Raw genomic sequence first — 14,776 nt, forward strand, 5'->3', positions numbered from 1 at the left:
TTTCCCTTACTTCCTTCTTCCCTCTTTCCTTTCCCTTCCTTCCTTCTTTCCTTCCTCCCTCTCTTCCTTCCTTCTTCCTTTTCTCCTCTTTCCTTTCTCCTTCCTTCCTCCTTTCCTTCCTTCCTTTTCTTCCTCCTTCCTTCCATTCTTCCCTTCCTTCTTCCCTTTTTCCCTTCCCTTCCTTCCTTCTTCCCTCTATTCCTTCCTTCTTCCTGTCTCTCCTCTTTCCTTTCTCCTTCCTTCCTTCTTTCCTTCCTTCATTCTTTTCTTCCTCTTTCCTTCCCTTCCTCCTTCCCTCCTTCCCTTCCTTCATTCTTTCCTTCCTGCCTTCCTTCTTCCTTTGTCTCCTCTTTTCTTTCTCTTTACTTCCTTCATTCTTTTCTTCCTCCCTTCCTTCTTTTCTTCCTTCATTCCTCTTTTCCTTCCCCCAATGCCTTACCCACTGCAGCACACCACTTGTGTTCCCTCAAACAAGTCACTTCCCTTCTCATCCATAAATTCAGGGGGTTGGGTTCCATGGCTTCTGAGGTTCCTTCCAGTTCTGCCTCTATGCTCTGCGTAACTTTGAGGGAGGCACTTCCCTTCAGTTTCCTTCTTTGTAAAAGAAAGGGTTTGGATCAGATGACCTTTAAAGTTCCTCCCAGTTCTGAGCATAAAATCCTATGCGGGACTTTGCCCAAATCACACTGTCTCCCTGGTTCTCAGTTTCCCTATGTGTAAAATGAGGGAATTGGGACTAGGTGACCTACTAGGTTCCTTCTCTCTCCAGAGATATACTCCCATTCAATTCTAGTTAGCTAAATAACTAGATTTTTAGGAAATGATAAATGTGCACAGGTGGCCTGAATGGAAATAAATAACCAATACACACACATACTTACATTACACTGTATTACACTTTGGGCATGCGCGCCCAAAGCTTTCCAAAATATTTCCCCATCCACCATCTCATTTGACTATATATTTAAAGCTAGAAGCCTCACCTAATTCAATACCCTCACTTTATAGAGGGAGAAACTGACTCAGAGAAGTTAACTGCCTCAGGGTCACACAGTTAGTAATAGAAGGATTTGAATGTAGATCTTCCTAACTCCAAATCCAAGGCCCTATGCACCAAACACCTGTGACAGTACCATTGTACCATTTAAGGCAGCTAGTTGGTGCCATGATACATGGAGCATTGGAGCCGGCATCAGGAAGACCTGAGTTCAGATCCAGCCTTGGACACTTACTAGCTGGGTGACCAGGGCTAGTCAGGTAACTTCTGTCTTTCTCAGTTTTCTCAACTGTGAAATAGGAATCATAACAGCACTTGCTTTGAAGGGTTTGGGGGAGAATCAAATGAATTAATATTTGTAAAGCATTTAGCACTGCCTTGTGACCTTGGGCAAGTCATTGGCCCTTTGGGTGTGCCTCTCTTTTCCTCCTCAGTAAAATGAGGGGGTATGGGGTGGATTCCATGACCTCTGAGGTATTTCTCAAGCCTAGATCTCTACTCCTCTATGTGACTTGGGACAGGTTACTTCCCCTCCCTGGGTCTCAGTTTCTCTATCTGTAAAATGAGAGAAAGTTAGAGCAGATGGCCTCCAATATTCTTTCCAGTTCTACAGCTATGTGGTTTTATAATCCCAAGACTTGCCAGAACAGAACTGGATGTCTTGTTGTCCCTGGCACAGCCTTTCAGTACCCACACCATGTTGAAATATCATCAGAGGAGGGCTTTGCTGGTAGAATTACCATGGAAATTATGCTTCTGTTTGCCTTAATCTCTCTTTGCTAATTCAGAAAGACAGCTAGGCTCATGCCGGGCTTTGTACCAAGGCTGTAACTGTCAACATCCATTCTCATTCCCAGAGCTGTGGCAGGAGACATAGAGGGACCCGAGGCTGAAACGGTGCTGACCCCAGGAGCTCAGTCCCCAGGAAGCAGCGCTGTGTGACTCTCCAAAAAGCAGTACACACTTCGAAAAGTTATCTCAATTATCCACATTTTCTTCCTCACTTTCTTAAGTTTAGACAATCAAGAAAGCAATACTGGGTGCTTATTTCCTAGGTGGCTGAAAATTTAACTCTCAGCTCTGTGGAGTCAGGATTAGCTAACTCCATTCATTGCTTAACTCTGAGAAGCTATTGGTCATTCATCCATTTAAAAAGAAAAGATTGTTATAACTGACTTTTCAGAGATTCAAGACTTGCAATGCGTTTTGCTTGCTTTCTCTCATTTGAATCAACCCTGTGAATTGTAAACATAATTGATACATTTTACAGACGAGAAGACTGATGCTGAGTAGGGAAATCTGATCAGCTGAAGAAACTGGGGAGTAAAGACTTGAATAGGATGTGATAGTAATATTCCAAGCCCTGAAGGGCTCTTATGTGAAAAAGAGATTAGTCTGCTTTTGCTAAGCCTCAGAGAACAGAATCAGGGGCAGTGAGCAGAAGTGGCAAAAAGGGAAACTGAGGTTTGATATCAGGAAGACCTTTCTAATGATTAGCACTGGCCAAAAGTGGAATGAGTTCTTTCTTAGGAGAGGTTGGAAGGTCATTGGACAGAGATAGTCCCTAAGGTCCCATCCAACTTCAAAAATTATGGAATTCTGGGGCAGCCAGGTGACTCAGTGAATAAGAACACCGATCCCAGAGTCGGGACCGGGATCGGTTCTGGCATTGGATACTTAACACCCACACAAAATAATTGGCTGTGTAACCTTGAGCAAGTTACTTAACCTCAATTGCTTTAAAAAAAAATTCTGGAATTCTGCAAATGACTTGTCCATGGTCACACAGCTAATCTGTGTCAAAGAAAAGTTTCAAAGTCAGATCTTTCCTATCTCCAGATTTCATTTTCTCCTATACCATTGCTAGCACGTTAGCTAATGTACCAAGTCATAGAGCTAAGCCAGACTATTCAATTAGCCAGAAAGCTGGCACATTTTAAAGTGCTCTGAAAATCTGATCCATTCATATTTAAATTCATATTATTAAGATACAAAATGTGGTAGAGCAGAAAGGGTAAGAGGGAGGCTCCAAGGTGGGAGGGCTGCCCTAGGACCCTGGCTCAGATACACAATAGTTGTGTATGCTTTAAGCAACTCATTTGACTTTTCTCCCTCAGTTTTCTCATCTTCAAAATGGGATTCATAAAGCTGGGAAATCTACCTCATAGGATAAGTGCTTTTTAAATTTCAAATCATTATGTAAATTTGGGTTATCACTAATGAGAGCCAGACATATAGTGGATAAAGCACAAATTTAAGGTTAAATTTTTTTATTTTGGAGGGGGGAAGGCAAGGCAACTGGGGTTAAGTGACTTGCCCAAGGTCACACAGATAGTAAGTGTGTCAAGTGTCTGAGGTCATGACTCCAGGGCCAACTAGCAGCCCCAAGGTTAAATTTTTAACCTTTTGTGTATCACTGATGCCTCAGGCAGTCTGGTGAAGCCTATGGACTCTTTCACAGAATCATGTTTTTAAATACAGAAACAAATTGAAAGAATTAAAAAGGAAATTAATTCCAATGAAATATAGTTATCAATATAGGGATAGATTATATGCATGTATGTATGTATGTAAAATGAGTTCATAGACCTCAGGTTCAGAGCCCCTGACATACATGGTAGAAAACCTGGGTTCAAATCCTGCCTCAGCTACTTAACTAGCTGTATGACTCTGAGTTGCACATTTTTCCAGTCCTCAGTTACTAAATCTATAATATGATTATTATTATTAACAATATATTTCAGAGGCAGCTAGGAGATGTAGTGGATAGAGCACCAGCCCTGGAGACTGAAGGACTTGAGTTCAAATATGAATTCTGATACTCCACACTTACTAGCTGTGTGACCCTAGGCAAGTCACTTAACCCTGAACAAATAACAACAAAAACATATCTTCACTTGTCCTTTGAGGTTTTCCAGAGGCATCCAGGGAGCACTATCTACTAGGATAGAATGTTGAACCCAGAGTCAGAAGAGCTGAGTTCAAATCCATCCTCAGCCATGACGAGCTGTGTGATCGTGGGCACACTGGATACATTTAGCTTCTGTTTGCCTCATTTTCCTCAACTGTAAAATGGAAATAATGAAAGCACCAACCTCCTGGGGTTGTTGTGGAGGATAAATGAGATAATATTTGGAAAGCATAGTAGGTGTTATATAAACGCTTGTTCTTCCCCCTTTCCAAGTTGTTGTTCAGTCAGGTCTGACTCTCTGTGACCCAGTTTGGGGTTTTCCTGGCAAAGACTCTGGAGGGGTTTCCCATTTCGTCCTCCGGCTCATTCTACAGATGAGGAAACTGAGGCAAACAGGGTAAGGTGACTTGCCCAGGGTCTCACAACTATGAAGTGTCCGAGGCCAGATTAGAACTCATGAAAAAGAGTCTTCCTGATTTCAGTGCTCTATGCACTATAGTGCCACCTGGCTGAATCCCCACCCCCATCCTCTGCAAGTATTTTCTGGCTAACTGAGGTTTCTGGATAATCAGAGAATCCCTTTTGAGTTTATAATAATAACAGCAATAGAAACTCTCGACAGTCAGAGGCAAGTTGGCATTTTGGATGGAGACTTGGCCTTGGAGCCAGGAAGAGGCATGCCTAGTCTGGCTGGGTATATCTGAAGGAGCCAGCCCTGAGACAATGCTTTGAAACCAGTAAAAACCTGCATGGATGGAAGGCGCACGCTCACCCTGGAGTTCCTTATACCAATGAAATCCCAGGTCTGCCCCTTTCCTGATCCAGAGGACCATATAAACTTTAAAAGGCTAGAGAAATTTTAAAAAACAAACCGAGTGATGTGGCCAGCCTTAATAATAGATTCCTGGCTGCTCAACCAATTTTTTATTCGATTACACGACAATGGGTTGGGACTCACCAAAGGCTCTACCTGGGACGCAGGACCTGGGGGTGATGAAGGAACAAAGCCTCCCCCAAAATGGCGGAAGGTCATCCAAGGGGAAGATCTTAGAGATCATTTAGCCCAACCCTAAGGGAGCTAAGGGCAGGGACAGCCTACACCCTGTGACCTTGGGTTAGTCTGTTGCCTTAGTTTCCTCTTCAGTAAAATGAGGGGGGTGGATTAGACGATTTCTAAGGCTTTTCATGAGCCTATGGAAATGAATAGAACCATAATGATGAAGCCTTTGGTGTTTTGCCCCAGGGTGAGAGAAATTTAGCCTTAGAGTTAGAAGGAAAGCAATAACCAAACCAACTCTTACTTACCCCGGAATTTTGTAGAGAAGATAACAAAGGACCCAAAACATTTGAACACCGGTGCTCCTAATGGGGGGGGGGGGGGGGGGGGAGGAAAGAATAAAGATTTAAAAATAATTTTAAATTAAAAAAATTAAATCTAATGCTCTAGTGCCTCCCAAGACTCTTAAAAGTCACATAGTCTCATGTAGCTACTCTCCTCCTTGCATTCACTTTGGTCTTCCTTGGTGAGGTTTGAGAGAGGACCCAGGCTTATCAGAAACCCAGGGACAAAAGATGGAGTGTGGATGTGGGTGGACAGCCCACTTTCTAAACTCATTAACAGATCAACACTGTTTCTTCCACCACAAAGAATACCCCCAAAATGGAAGATATGGTATAGTATTATATCATATATAATCCACACAAATTACATATATAATAAATTTTATCTCTAATATAATAAATACAATATAGTATAGAATTACATCATCTAATATGTACAAATAATATATGATAATTTTATCTTTAATATAATAAATATAGTATAGTATAGTAAGAGAATTGAGTTAAGGGTTCGAGGTGGGAATGCCAACTGCCATCTATTACCAGTGTGATCCTGGGCAAACCATTTGTCCTTTCTGAGCCTCAGTTTTTAATCTGCTCAGATGATCTCTGATGGCCTTTTCAACTCAAAAATTTAAAAATCCTGTTATCCACTAGGATCCAGGAGCACAAGATTTAGCCTGGAAAGACCAGGGTTTGAACAAACTGTCTGTGTGACCTTGGTCAAGTTGAAATTCTCTTCCAGGCCTCAGTTTCCATCTTTGTAAAATAAAGGGGTTGGACTCAAGTGCCTCAGAAGTCCTTTCTGGCTCTGGGTCTAAGATCCTTCTATGCTCACAAAATCTGCCTTTGGTTTTTAATCTTTCATCAACTTTGAAAAGGCACAGTATTGGATCTCATCTATCACCCTCCCCACCTCAGGGCAAGGATATGGCACCAATTTTAATATAAATTTTAATTTTCTAGGTAGCACCCTTCTGTATTCCAGCCATCTGTCCTAGGAATCCCTTCTGGCCTTCTCCAGCCTTTAACCTCTAAAGCCTGAGGGACTCAGGTCTACGGCAGGAAGGACCACTCAATCAATTAACAAACATTTATTAAGCAAAACCCTCCCTGCCCTCAAGGAATTTACATTCCAATGGAGAGTTGTAAGTCTTTTCAGTTCTATCTGGCTCTTTAAGACACAATTTGGGTGGGGTATTTTTGGCAAATATACTAAAGTAGTTTGCCATTTCCTTTTCCAGCCCAGGAAACTGAGGCAAACAGGGTGAAGTGATTTGCCCAGAGTCACACAGCTAATAAATATCTAAGGCCAGATTGAAACGTAGGTCCTCCTGACTCCAGGCCCAGATTCCTTTATCCTTATCTAGTGTGCCCAGATTCCTTTCTACCAGGAGCAAAAATCAGTGACTTCCCCTTCCTTGAAAGTTTTTGAGCCCAAGCTGGGCTGCCATTTGTTGGGTATGATATAGTGGAGATTCCTTTTAGATACGAGATTGGATGTGATGGCCACTGATGTCCCTTGAAACTCTTAAATTCTGTGATGCCTATTCAGCACTCTTCCTGATTCTCCATCAGAGTCAGTCAGAGAGTCCACCAGAGTTGGGTTATGGGTTAGGTTTTTTCCCCCAGCAGTGAGAATGGGTCAGAGTAAGTCATGCTTTATCAGCCCTTTGAATCCAAACTTCACAGAACAAATCCCCTTCATAAAAGGATTTGTTCTGTAAAATTTGGACTCCCCTGAAGACCCAGAAGGTCACAAGTGGCCTAGAGGCTGCAGGTTCCCCACCCCTGGTAGTGGCTTCACATCGACATCCCAGGTGGGGAGAATTGACTTACAGGATAGGATCAAGACTTATTCTGTGAGCCACCATTAGGGGGTCAGTTTGAACCTGCAATTACATGTTGGGGGCTAGGGGAGCTGTCAATCTGCAGCCAGGGTTAGGGGTCAGGCAGTAGCCAGGAGGAGGGAGTCGCTTTGTGATCACAGTTGTGATCAATCCCTGGCTGAGGTTTGAGGTCAGTCTCTGGTTTAGGAATACCCTCCTCCCTTTTTATCTCCCATTGAATTTAACTGTTCCAGATAAGGCTTGAAGCTACCCTTGCTCTGACCTTCTTTGGGCCTGTGTTTCACCTAGGACAGAAGAAATGACCAGTGACTGAACCAGCTGGTGTGTGAACTCCTTGGTAAAAGGAGAAACAGGTAACCCTTACTCTAAAAAGGAAACACAGAGGCCAGCTAAGCACCTGGAGGTTTCCAGGGGCTCCTCTTGGTTCTCTACCCAGATCAGGCAGGAGCTGAAATTCTATCCCTCTCTCCCAGAGGGAGTAAATGGGTGAAAAGAAAGAGAACCAGGAGCAAAGTACTGAGTCTATCTTTTAGACTTAGTCACAACTGGCCTATTAGAACTTTCCTGAGAAAGTGGAGATAGCCAAGAGAGGGAAGATTTGTTGGGACTAATCCAATTTGGGGAACATTTATAAAGCACCTAATGTGTGCCAGGCATTGTCCTAGGTACTGACCAAGACAAAAGTCCCTACCCCCACAAAGCCTCTATTCAACTGGGGATGGAAGAACAATAGGTATATAATATGTAGAAAACAAATTCAAAGCAAAAGGATTCATCTATTACTAATATCTGGGGCAATCAAGAAAGCCCTCCCATTAAGGATGGTACTTGAACCAAATCTTTAATCTCCAAATTCAAGGGATTCCAAGAGGAAGAGATGAATAGGAAGAGCATTCCAGGTGTGGCTTAATGGAGTCAGGAAGATTCATCTTTATGAGATCAGGTTTGACCTTGGAAACTAGCTGTATGACCATGGGCAAGTCATTTCATCCTATTTGCTTCAGTTTCCTCCTCTGTAATATGAGTTGGAGAAGGAAATGGCCAACCACTCAGGGATCTTTGCTAAGAAAACCCAAATGGGGTGGATGGGGTACCTGGGGTCTAGATCAATTTGTGAAACCAACTCGTAAAACCAGTCTGTTCAGTTGTAACGGCAATTTGTCCTTTCCCACCCTTGAGATCTGCCCCTTCTCCCTATCCCACACTCCACCTAGGCAACACCCTGTGACCCCTTTGTTCTTACTTAATCACTTCATTTCTTCGGGGCCTGGCCCACACCCTCCTTTGTCCTTGCCTTTTGTCTCCTTAACGACCTGGCCCAAATCTTATCTAAACTATCTATTCACATCCTCTAGGTCAGCTCTGACCTTTGTCTATGCACTGGTCAGCCCTGACAATGGCAGCCCTACCCTTTAAAGGTAAAAGCATATACCCCTCTCACTTGCAGGTCCCCTAAAGGACTCTTGCCCGCTTCTCGTCGAAGTGTAACAATAAACTTCTACAACTCTAACTCCAAGCAAGGCTGAGCTGAATTCTTCCCAGAAGCCCTTGCAGGTTTCCTGGTCTTGAATGAGATCAGGGTTCCTGCTGAACCTATTGGCATCCCAACCCCCATCAGGGTCACAAAGAGGAAGAGTCATAGAGGACTGGGAAAAATGACTGAAATTCCAGGTGTAGGGAACAGCTTGTGCAAAGGCCCAGAGGTGGGAAATGGTATGTCATATTAGGATAGGTGGAAGGACAGCAAATATATCCTTTTGGCTGGAACATGTATACATGGGGTAGAATAATATTTAATTTCCTAGAAGGATTGTCCGCTACCAGATGGTAAAGGGTTTTGGATACCAAATAGAAGTACAATGTATTTTATTCTAGGGAGCCACAGAAATATTATTCACAAAGTTGAGCAGCAGAAAGTGGAGTTTATAGGGGACTACTGAAATCCAGAGTGGGCCAGAGAGTGGGAAACAGTAGAAGAGTCCCACAGACCAGAACCTTCTCAAAATCAGAGGAGGCCCATTCTGTGGTGTAGGGAAAGGATAGCAGAGGGCATTTGAGGAGGGACTGGATGACTTATGAATCACTATGGAAACTCTTCTTTAAAAGGTAGGGGGAGGTTCTTAATTAAGGATTAATTTCAGCAGATCTGTGAACTTGGATGGAGGAAAAAATACATCTATATTTTCACTAACCTCTAACTACAACTGGACATTACTTTCAATTATTTTAAAACATTATCCTAGGAGCCCCTAAGTAGAATAGTGAATAGAGCACTGGCCCTGGAGTCAGGAGGACCTGAGTTCAAATCCTTGTTCAGATATTTACTAGCTGTGTGACCCTGGGCAGATCACTTAACCCTGATGGCCTCCAAAAAAAAAGTTAAAAAAAAAACATTATCTTGAGAAGAAATCCATAGGAGGCATGTTCCCTATTCCGTCACTTGGTATGGTAGAAAGAAACCTTGAACCTGGAATTGAATCAAAGCTCTGCCACCTGTGTGATCTTAGACAGGTCACTTCTTTTTGGGCCTCAGTTTCCTCTTCTGTGAAATGAAGGGGTGCTAGGCCAACCTCTAGGGTTCCTTCCAGTTCTCAAATCATATAATCTTATAAAAATAGGACCAATGTCAGCAAGTCCCAGATAAGCTCTGAAAATGAAGCAACCTTTTCCTACCTCATCCCAGTCTCACGGCTGCCCTCATCCCAAGTAATCAGAGAAGGGAAACCCAGAGATAGTGCTGACAATCCATCTATTCAGGATTCCTGGGTTAATGTCAAAGAGTGTTTCATGTCCAAATGAAAGATGGGCTGCATTAGCTGCTTAACCCTCCTTCCCTCCACACACACTTGGCTTTTTTTTTTTTTAAGTAAGTGGGTGGCTAGGGAATTGAGGAGGGAAGAGGGGAGGGGGAAGCTACTCCTTCCTGCCACCCCCCACCCCCCATCTCCCCTCCCTTCAACCTCCTCTGTAGCTTCCCCAGGCCTGGGAAAAGGCGACATATTGAGATGTTCAGCTTCCAACTAGGGGCCCGGCAGTAATTAAAATGATGGCCCACGCTTTCCCACAGTCCCTGCCCATCCCGCCAAAGCTGAGTTCTATTGTCCAGTGGCCTCCCCAGTCCACCTGCTCCTCTGGGAGCAGTCATTACTCCCCAGGCAATTCACAACCAATTTACCATGCTCTCTCCTTTGTCCTTCTAAAGGCATGGATTGGCCAGGGAGTGTGGGAAACTCGGAAGATCTCTGGCCCCATGCATTTGTATGCAGCACTCAGGGGTATAAATAGAGGACACTTGCTCAGAGTCTGCATCCCATAGGAGCCTAAGCTTACAACTGAACCTTAAAGCTGCCACTATTCCCCAACATCCTTCCTCAAGCCATGGCCCCCAACGCTATTTCCATGGATATTCTCACTCCCAAAGAGAAAAACCGAGTAAGTATTCCCACCTGCAGTGACTGCCCCGTCTCAGTTTTAGGGAAAAGAGTGTTTCATTTTCCATATTGTTGGGTGAGAATGGTTTCACTCAAGTTTCTTTTTCCTCTCTCTCTTAACAGCTAAGAAAGCCGGTTGTGGAAAAAATGCGCCGGGACCGCATCAACAGCAGCATCGAGCAGCTGAAACTGTTACTGGAGAAGGAGTTCCAGAGACATCAACCTAACTCGAAGCTGGAGAAAGCTGACATCCTGGAGATGACCGTCAGCTACCTGAAGCACAGTAAAGGTGAGTTCTTGCTGTGAGCTGATTCCCAAACCTCTAATCTATGCACACGAGTTTGTGATTCCCTTGTGGGCTGTCTATACTTCTAATCAAAGCCCATCTTTTTCCCCTACAGCTTTTGCATCCTGCCCCAAAAACTTGCAACAGGACTACAGTGAAGGCTACTCTTGGTGCCTCAAAGAAGCGGTCCAGTTCCTGACCTTGCACTCGGCTAACACAGACACCCAGATGAAGCTGCTTTATCACTTCCAGAGACCGCAGGCATCTCTGGCCGCCATTCAAGACTTAAAGCCGCCTTCCTCTTCTCCCTTGTCCCCTGCTGCCTCCAAGCCGGGACCTGGACAGTCCCCTTCTGGCACTAGCCTCTGGCGGCCCTGGTAGGAGCCGAAGGACTAAATGGTGGGGACCCATGCTTATTTGATCCAGAGGAAAATTCAGACTTGCTCTCCAAGTCCCTGCTCCTCTAGAATGTAGAGCAAAATGCTTTCTTTCTCCCTTTACTGAGCACCAAGTGCTGCATTTTTTTTCTCTCCCTTCTCACTGAAGGGTATTGATTCTCCTTGCCCAGCCTATTGGGCCAGAGAGAGGGCCATTCTAAAAGAATGTAAAGTAATGTTCCTTGAGGGATGATATAACTGGCCAATCTTCCACGAAGAGGCCTTAATGTTATCTAACCTGATTAAGGTTGTAATGTGTTGGTCTGTACCCCAGTAACTTCAGCAGATTTGTCCACATTGTGGCACCAGAGGGGGTCCTAGAATTCATCTCGCAGGTGGGGGTATACTGTCCCCCCACAGGACCCATTGTAGAGGGCATCCTTCAGGGCATCTGCCAATTTCAAGTAGAGTGAGCAGTGCTGTGGGGCAGATGGACCAGTGTCGATGCCTTTTGTAAAGGCAATACCCAGTGCATATCCTCATAGGAAAGAAAGTAACAACTAGCGTTGTTTTTTGTGATGGATGTATTTATTGGAAGCCTTTCCAGGAAAGGCCACTGTACAAATCATATTTCAGGGTCGGTGCTTTGTATGTTTTTGAGGGTGGGGGGGCAATTAGGGGAAGGGGAAGGGAAACCTTATGCTACTAAGGGGATCCTGCTGTTTGTTGCCTGACTTGGAGGGCATGGAATTTGTAATCTGTCATTGGACAGCATGTAGAAATGGTCTGCATGCTGGAAATGCAAATAAATCTTTATGATCAATTTGTTCATTGATTTACTGGTTTCTCTGGTGGGAAGACTGGGAGAGAGCAGTCCTTGGTCTCTGAAACCCAAACCACCTGGGGGGCCCTCTGATTTCAGAGTAGGGGTGGGGGGAACATTAGCAAGGAAAGGGGGGAGGGGAGAAACAAAATCAACCCACTGCTGCTTCTTTTGTGGGAGGGAACAGGGAAGTTAATAGACTTATCAGAAACCTTTCTGCATCAAGTGTGGAGCAGGATGCAGGCAGAAACCAGCCGGGTCAGCCCCAAACCTGAATGCTGACCTTCAGTGGGAGAACACATCAGACCTCCAGAGCACCAGGTTGAGCCTGAGAAGACCTAGCTCCCCAGAGCTGTGGGGAAGGAAGCAGCCTACAAGCTCTCTTAAATCTTTATAATATGGGAGCAGAAATTTATATGAGTGCCTTAAAATTTGCAGAGGGCTTTGAGTAGATTCCTGAAGAATCAGAGACAGGAGTTGAAATGAGCTTTTCTTGTGACCCTTCATATCCCCTGGGGTTTAGCACAGCAAGCTGTCCTACTGCTCAGAGTAGGAGCTTAATAAGTGCTCATTATTGAGTTGACTTCCAGCCTGGGACTTAGCTAATACACTACATTGGCCTTTTGTTATTTTTTTTTTTTCTATAGCTGGGACTGATTTCATTGATGTAAGGAATTCCCAGTGAGGGAACCAATCAATACAGGTCGGCACCTACTCTGCAGTCATTTAGAGTTTGGCATTAAGAGGTTAAATTGTTTGTGACTAGGGCCAGGCAGCCAGTAAGTGTCAAATCTTTCTGAATTCTGAGCCTGGCTCTCTGTTACATAGTGGCATCTATAATCTTCATTACTGATGATAATAATGGCTAAAAACAGTTCATCTAAATTTGTTTTTGTTTTTTACTTTTTGGAGGGGGGAGGCAGGGCAATTGGGGTTCAGTGACTTGCTCAAGGTCACACGGCTAGTGTTAAGTGTCTGAGGCTGGATTTGAACTCAGGTCCTCCTGACTCCAGGATCAGTGCTCTATTCCCTGCACCACCTAGCCTCCCTAAGCTCACCTACATTTTGTGATTTTTTTTTTTTTGAGTTACAAATCATTTTCTTATCCTAAGTTTTAGTTTACCCATTTGTAAAATGGGGTGGTTGAACTAAAGCAGAGGTTCTTAATCTTTTCTGTGTTCTAGACCCTTTGACAACTATTAAAGGCTACAGACCTTTTCTGGGAATGTTTTTAAATGCATAAAATGTAGTGGATTACAAAGGAAACCTATAATATGGAACTACAATTTTCTTTGGGTTTTTAAATTTGTTTAAATTAATGTATTTTTAGTTTTCAACATTCACTTCCATACGCTTTTGAGTTTTCAATTTTCTCCCCCCACCTCCCTCCCCAACACAGTATGCAAACTGATGTAAGCTCCATATATACATTCATATTAAACATTTTCACATTATCCATGTTGTAAAGAAGTGTTAGAACAAATGGGAGGAACCAGGAGAAAGAAAAAAACAAAATAAAACAAAACGAGAGCAAATAATATGCTTTGATCTTCATTCAGACTCAGCAGTTCTTTCTCTGGATGTAGATAGCATTTTCCATCATGAGTCTTTTGGAGTTGTCTTAGATCCTTGCATTGCTGAGAAGGGCCAAGTCTATGAAAGTTAGTCATTGCACAATGTTGCTGCTACTGTGTACAATGTTCTCATTTTATTCTGCATTAGTTCACATTAAGTCTTTCCAGGTTTTTCTGAAATCTGCCTGCTCATTTCTTATAGCACAATAGCATTCATATACCACAACTTGTTCAACCATTCCCTAATTGATGGGTGTCCCCTCAACTTCCAATTCTTGGCCACCAAACAAAGAGCTGCTATAAATACTTTTGTACATGTGGGTCCTCTTACCATTTTTATGATCTTTTTGTGATACAGCCCTAGAAGTGGTATTACTGGGTCAAAGGGTACATACAGTTTTATAGCCCTTTGGGCATCAAATTAAAATTATCAAAATATTTTTTAAAAACAAGTTCACAGACACCAGGTTAAGATTCCCTGCATCAGAGTAAGATGTCTAACCTCCCTTTCTGTAATGCTCTCTTGGGAATCTATGAGTCTGGGAAGCAGAAACAGTGGCTTACCCATTTTGTGTCCAGAAAAGGTTTGTACTCAAAACTGTCTCTTGAGTAGAAAAGGCAGATTTTCTATTTAAAGTGTAATTCAGAGGAAAGAGTATTGCATATGGAATCAGATGTCTGTGTTCAATTCAGTACCTCTGACAATTACTACCTTGTGTGACTTTGCCTAAGTTGATTAACCTTTCCATGCCTTAATTTACTCATCTGTAAAGTGAGGGAAGTTGGATTTGATGGCCTCTTTCTTTCCTGCCTGCCTCCCTCTCTCCTTTCTTTCCTCTTTCCTTTGCCCCCTCCCTCCTCTATCTTTCTTCCTGCCTCCTTTGCTCCCTCTCCTTTACTCCCTCCCTGCCTTCCTCCATTCCTTCCTGCCTTTCTTCCTCCCTCTCTCCCTTCCCTCCCTCCCTTCCTTCCATCCTTCCTTCCTTCCTTCCTTCCTTCCTTCCTTCCTTCCTTCCTTCCTTCCTTCTTTCCTTCCTGCCTTCCTTCCTCCTTCTCTCCTTTTCTCTTTCCTTCCTTCCTTCCTCCCTCCCTCCCTCCCTTCCTTCCTTCCTTTCTTCCTTCCTTCCTTCCTTCCTTCTTTCCTTCCTTCCTTCCTTCCTTCCTTCCTTCCTTCCTTCCTTCCTTC

At 43.6% G+C, this 14,776-nt stretch overlaps 1 protein-coding gene and 1 long non-coding RNA gene across 3 annotated transcripts in view; both read left to right on the forward strand.

Moving 5' to 3' along the window:
• Positions 1-14,776, forward strand: part of LOC138153893 (uncharacterized) — a 354,866-nt gene that overhangs the window by 103,896 nt on the left and 236,194 nt on the right. The window lies entirely within an intron of this gene.
• LOC138154486 (transcription factor HES-5-like) lies at positions 10,405-12,016 on the forward strand. Its single transcript, XM_069079328.1, has 3 exons — positions 10,405-10,531; positions 10,654-10,819; positions 10,932-12,016. Exons 1-3 carry the CDS (start codon positions 10,478-10,480, stop codon positions 11,195-11,197), a joined length of 486 nt encoding a protein of 161 aa, XP_068935429.1. The 5' UTR covers positions 10,405-10,477; the 3' UTR covers positions 11,198-12,016.

Source organism: Petaurus breviceps, unplaced genomic scaffold, assembly GCF_028583685.1.
Source record: "Petaurus breviceps papuanus isolate PSGF00001 unplaced genomic scaffold, PetGlider_PUasm1.0 91041, whole genome shotgun sequence".
NCBI classification, from domain to species: Eukaryota; Metazoa; Chordata; class Mammalia; order Diprotodontia; family Petauridae; genus Petaurus; species Petaurus breviceps.

Bases quoted from the DNA above. Each gene is read 5' to 3' on its own strand.
- LOC138154486 (XM_069079328.1), top strand. From the start codon at position 10,478: ATGGCCCCCAACGCTATTTCCATGGATATTCTCACTCCCAAAGAGAAA. The intron at 10,532-10,653 runs GTAAGTATTCCC...CTCTCTTAACAG, and splicing joins CTCCCAAAGAGAAAAACCGA to CTAAGAAAGCCGGTTGTGGA. The intron at 10,820-10,931 runs GTGAGTTCTTGC...TTTCCCCTACAG, and splicing joins CTACCTGAAGCACAGTAAAG to CTTTTGCATCCTGCCCCAAA.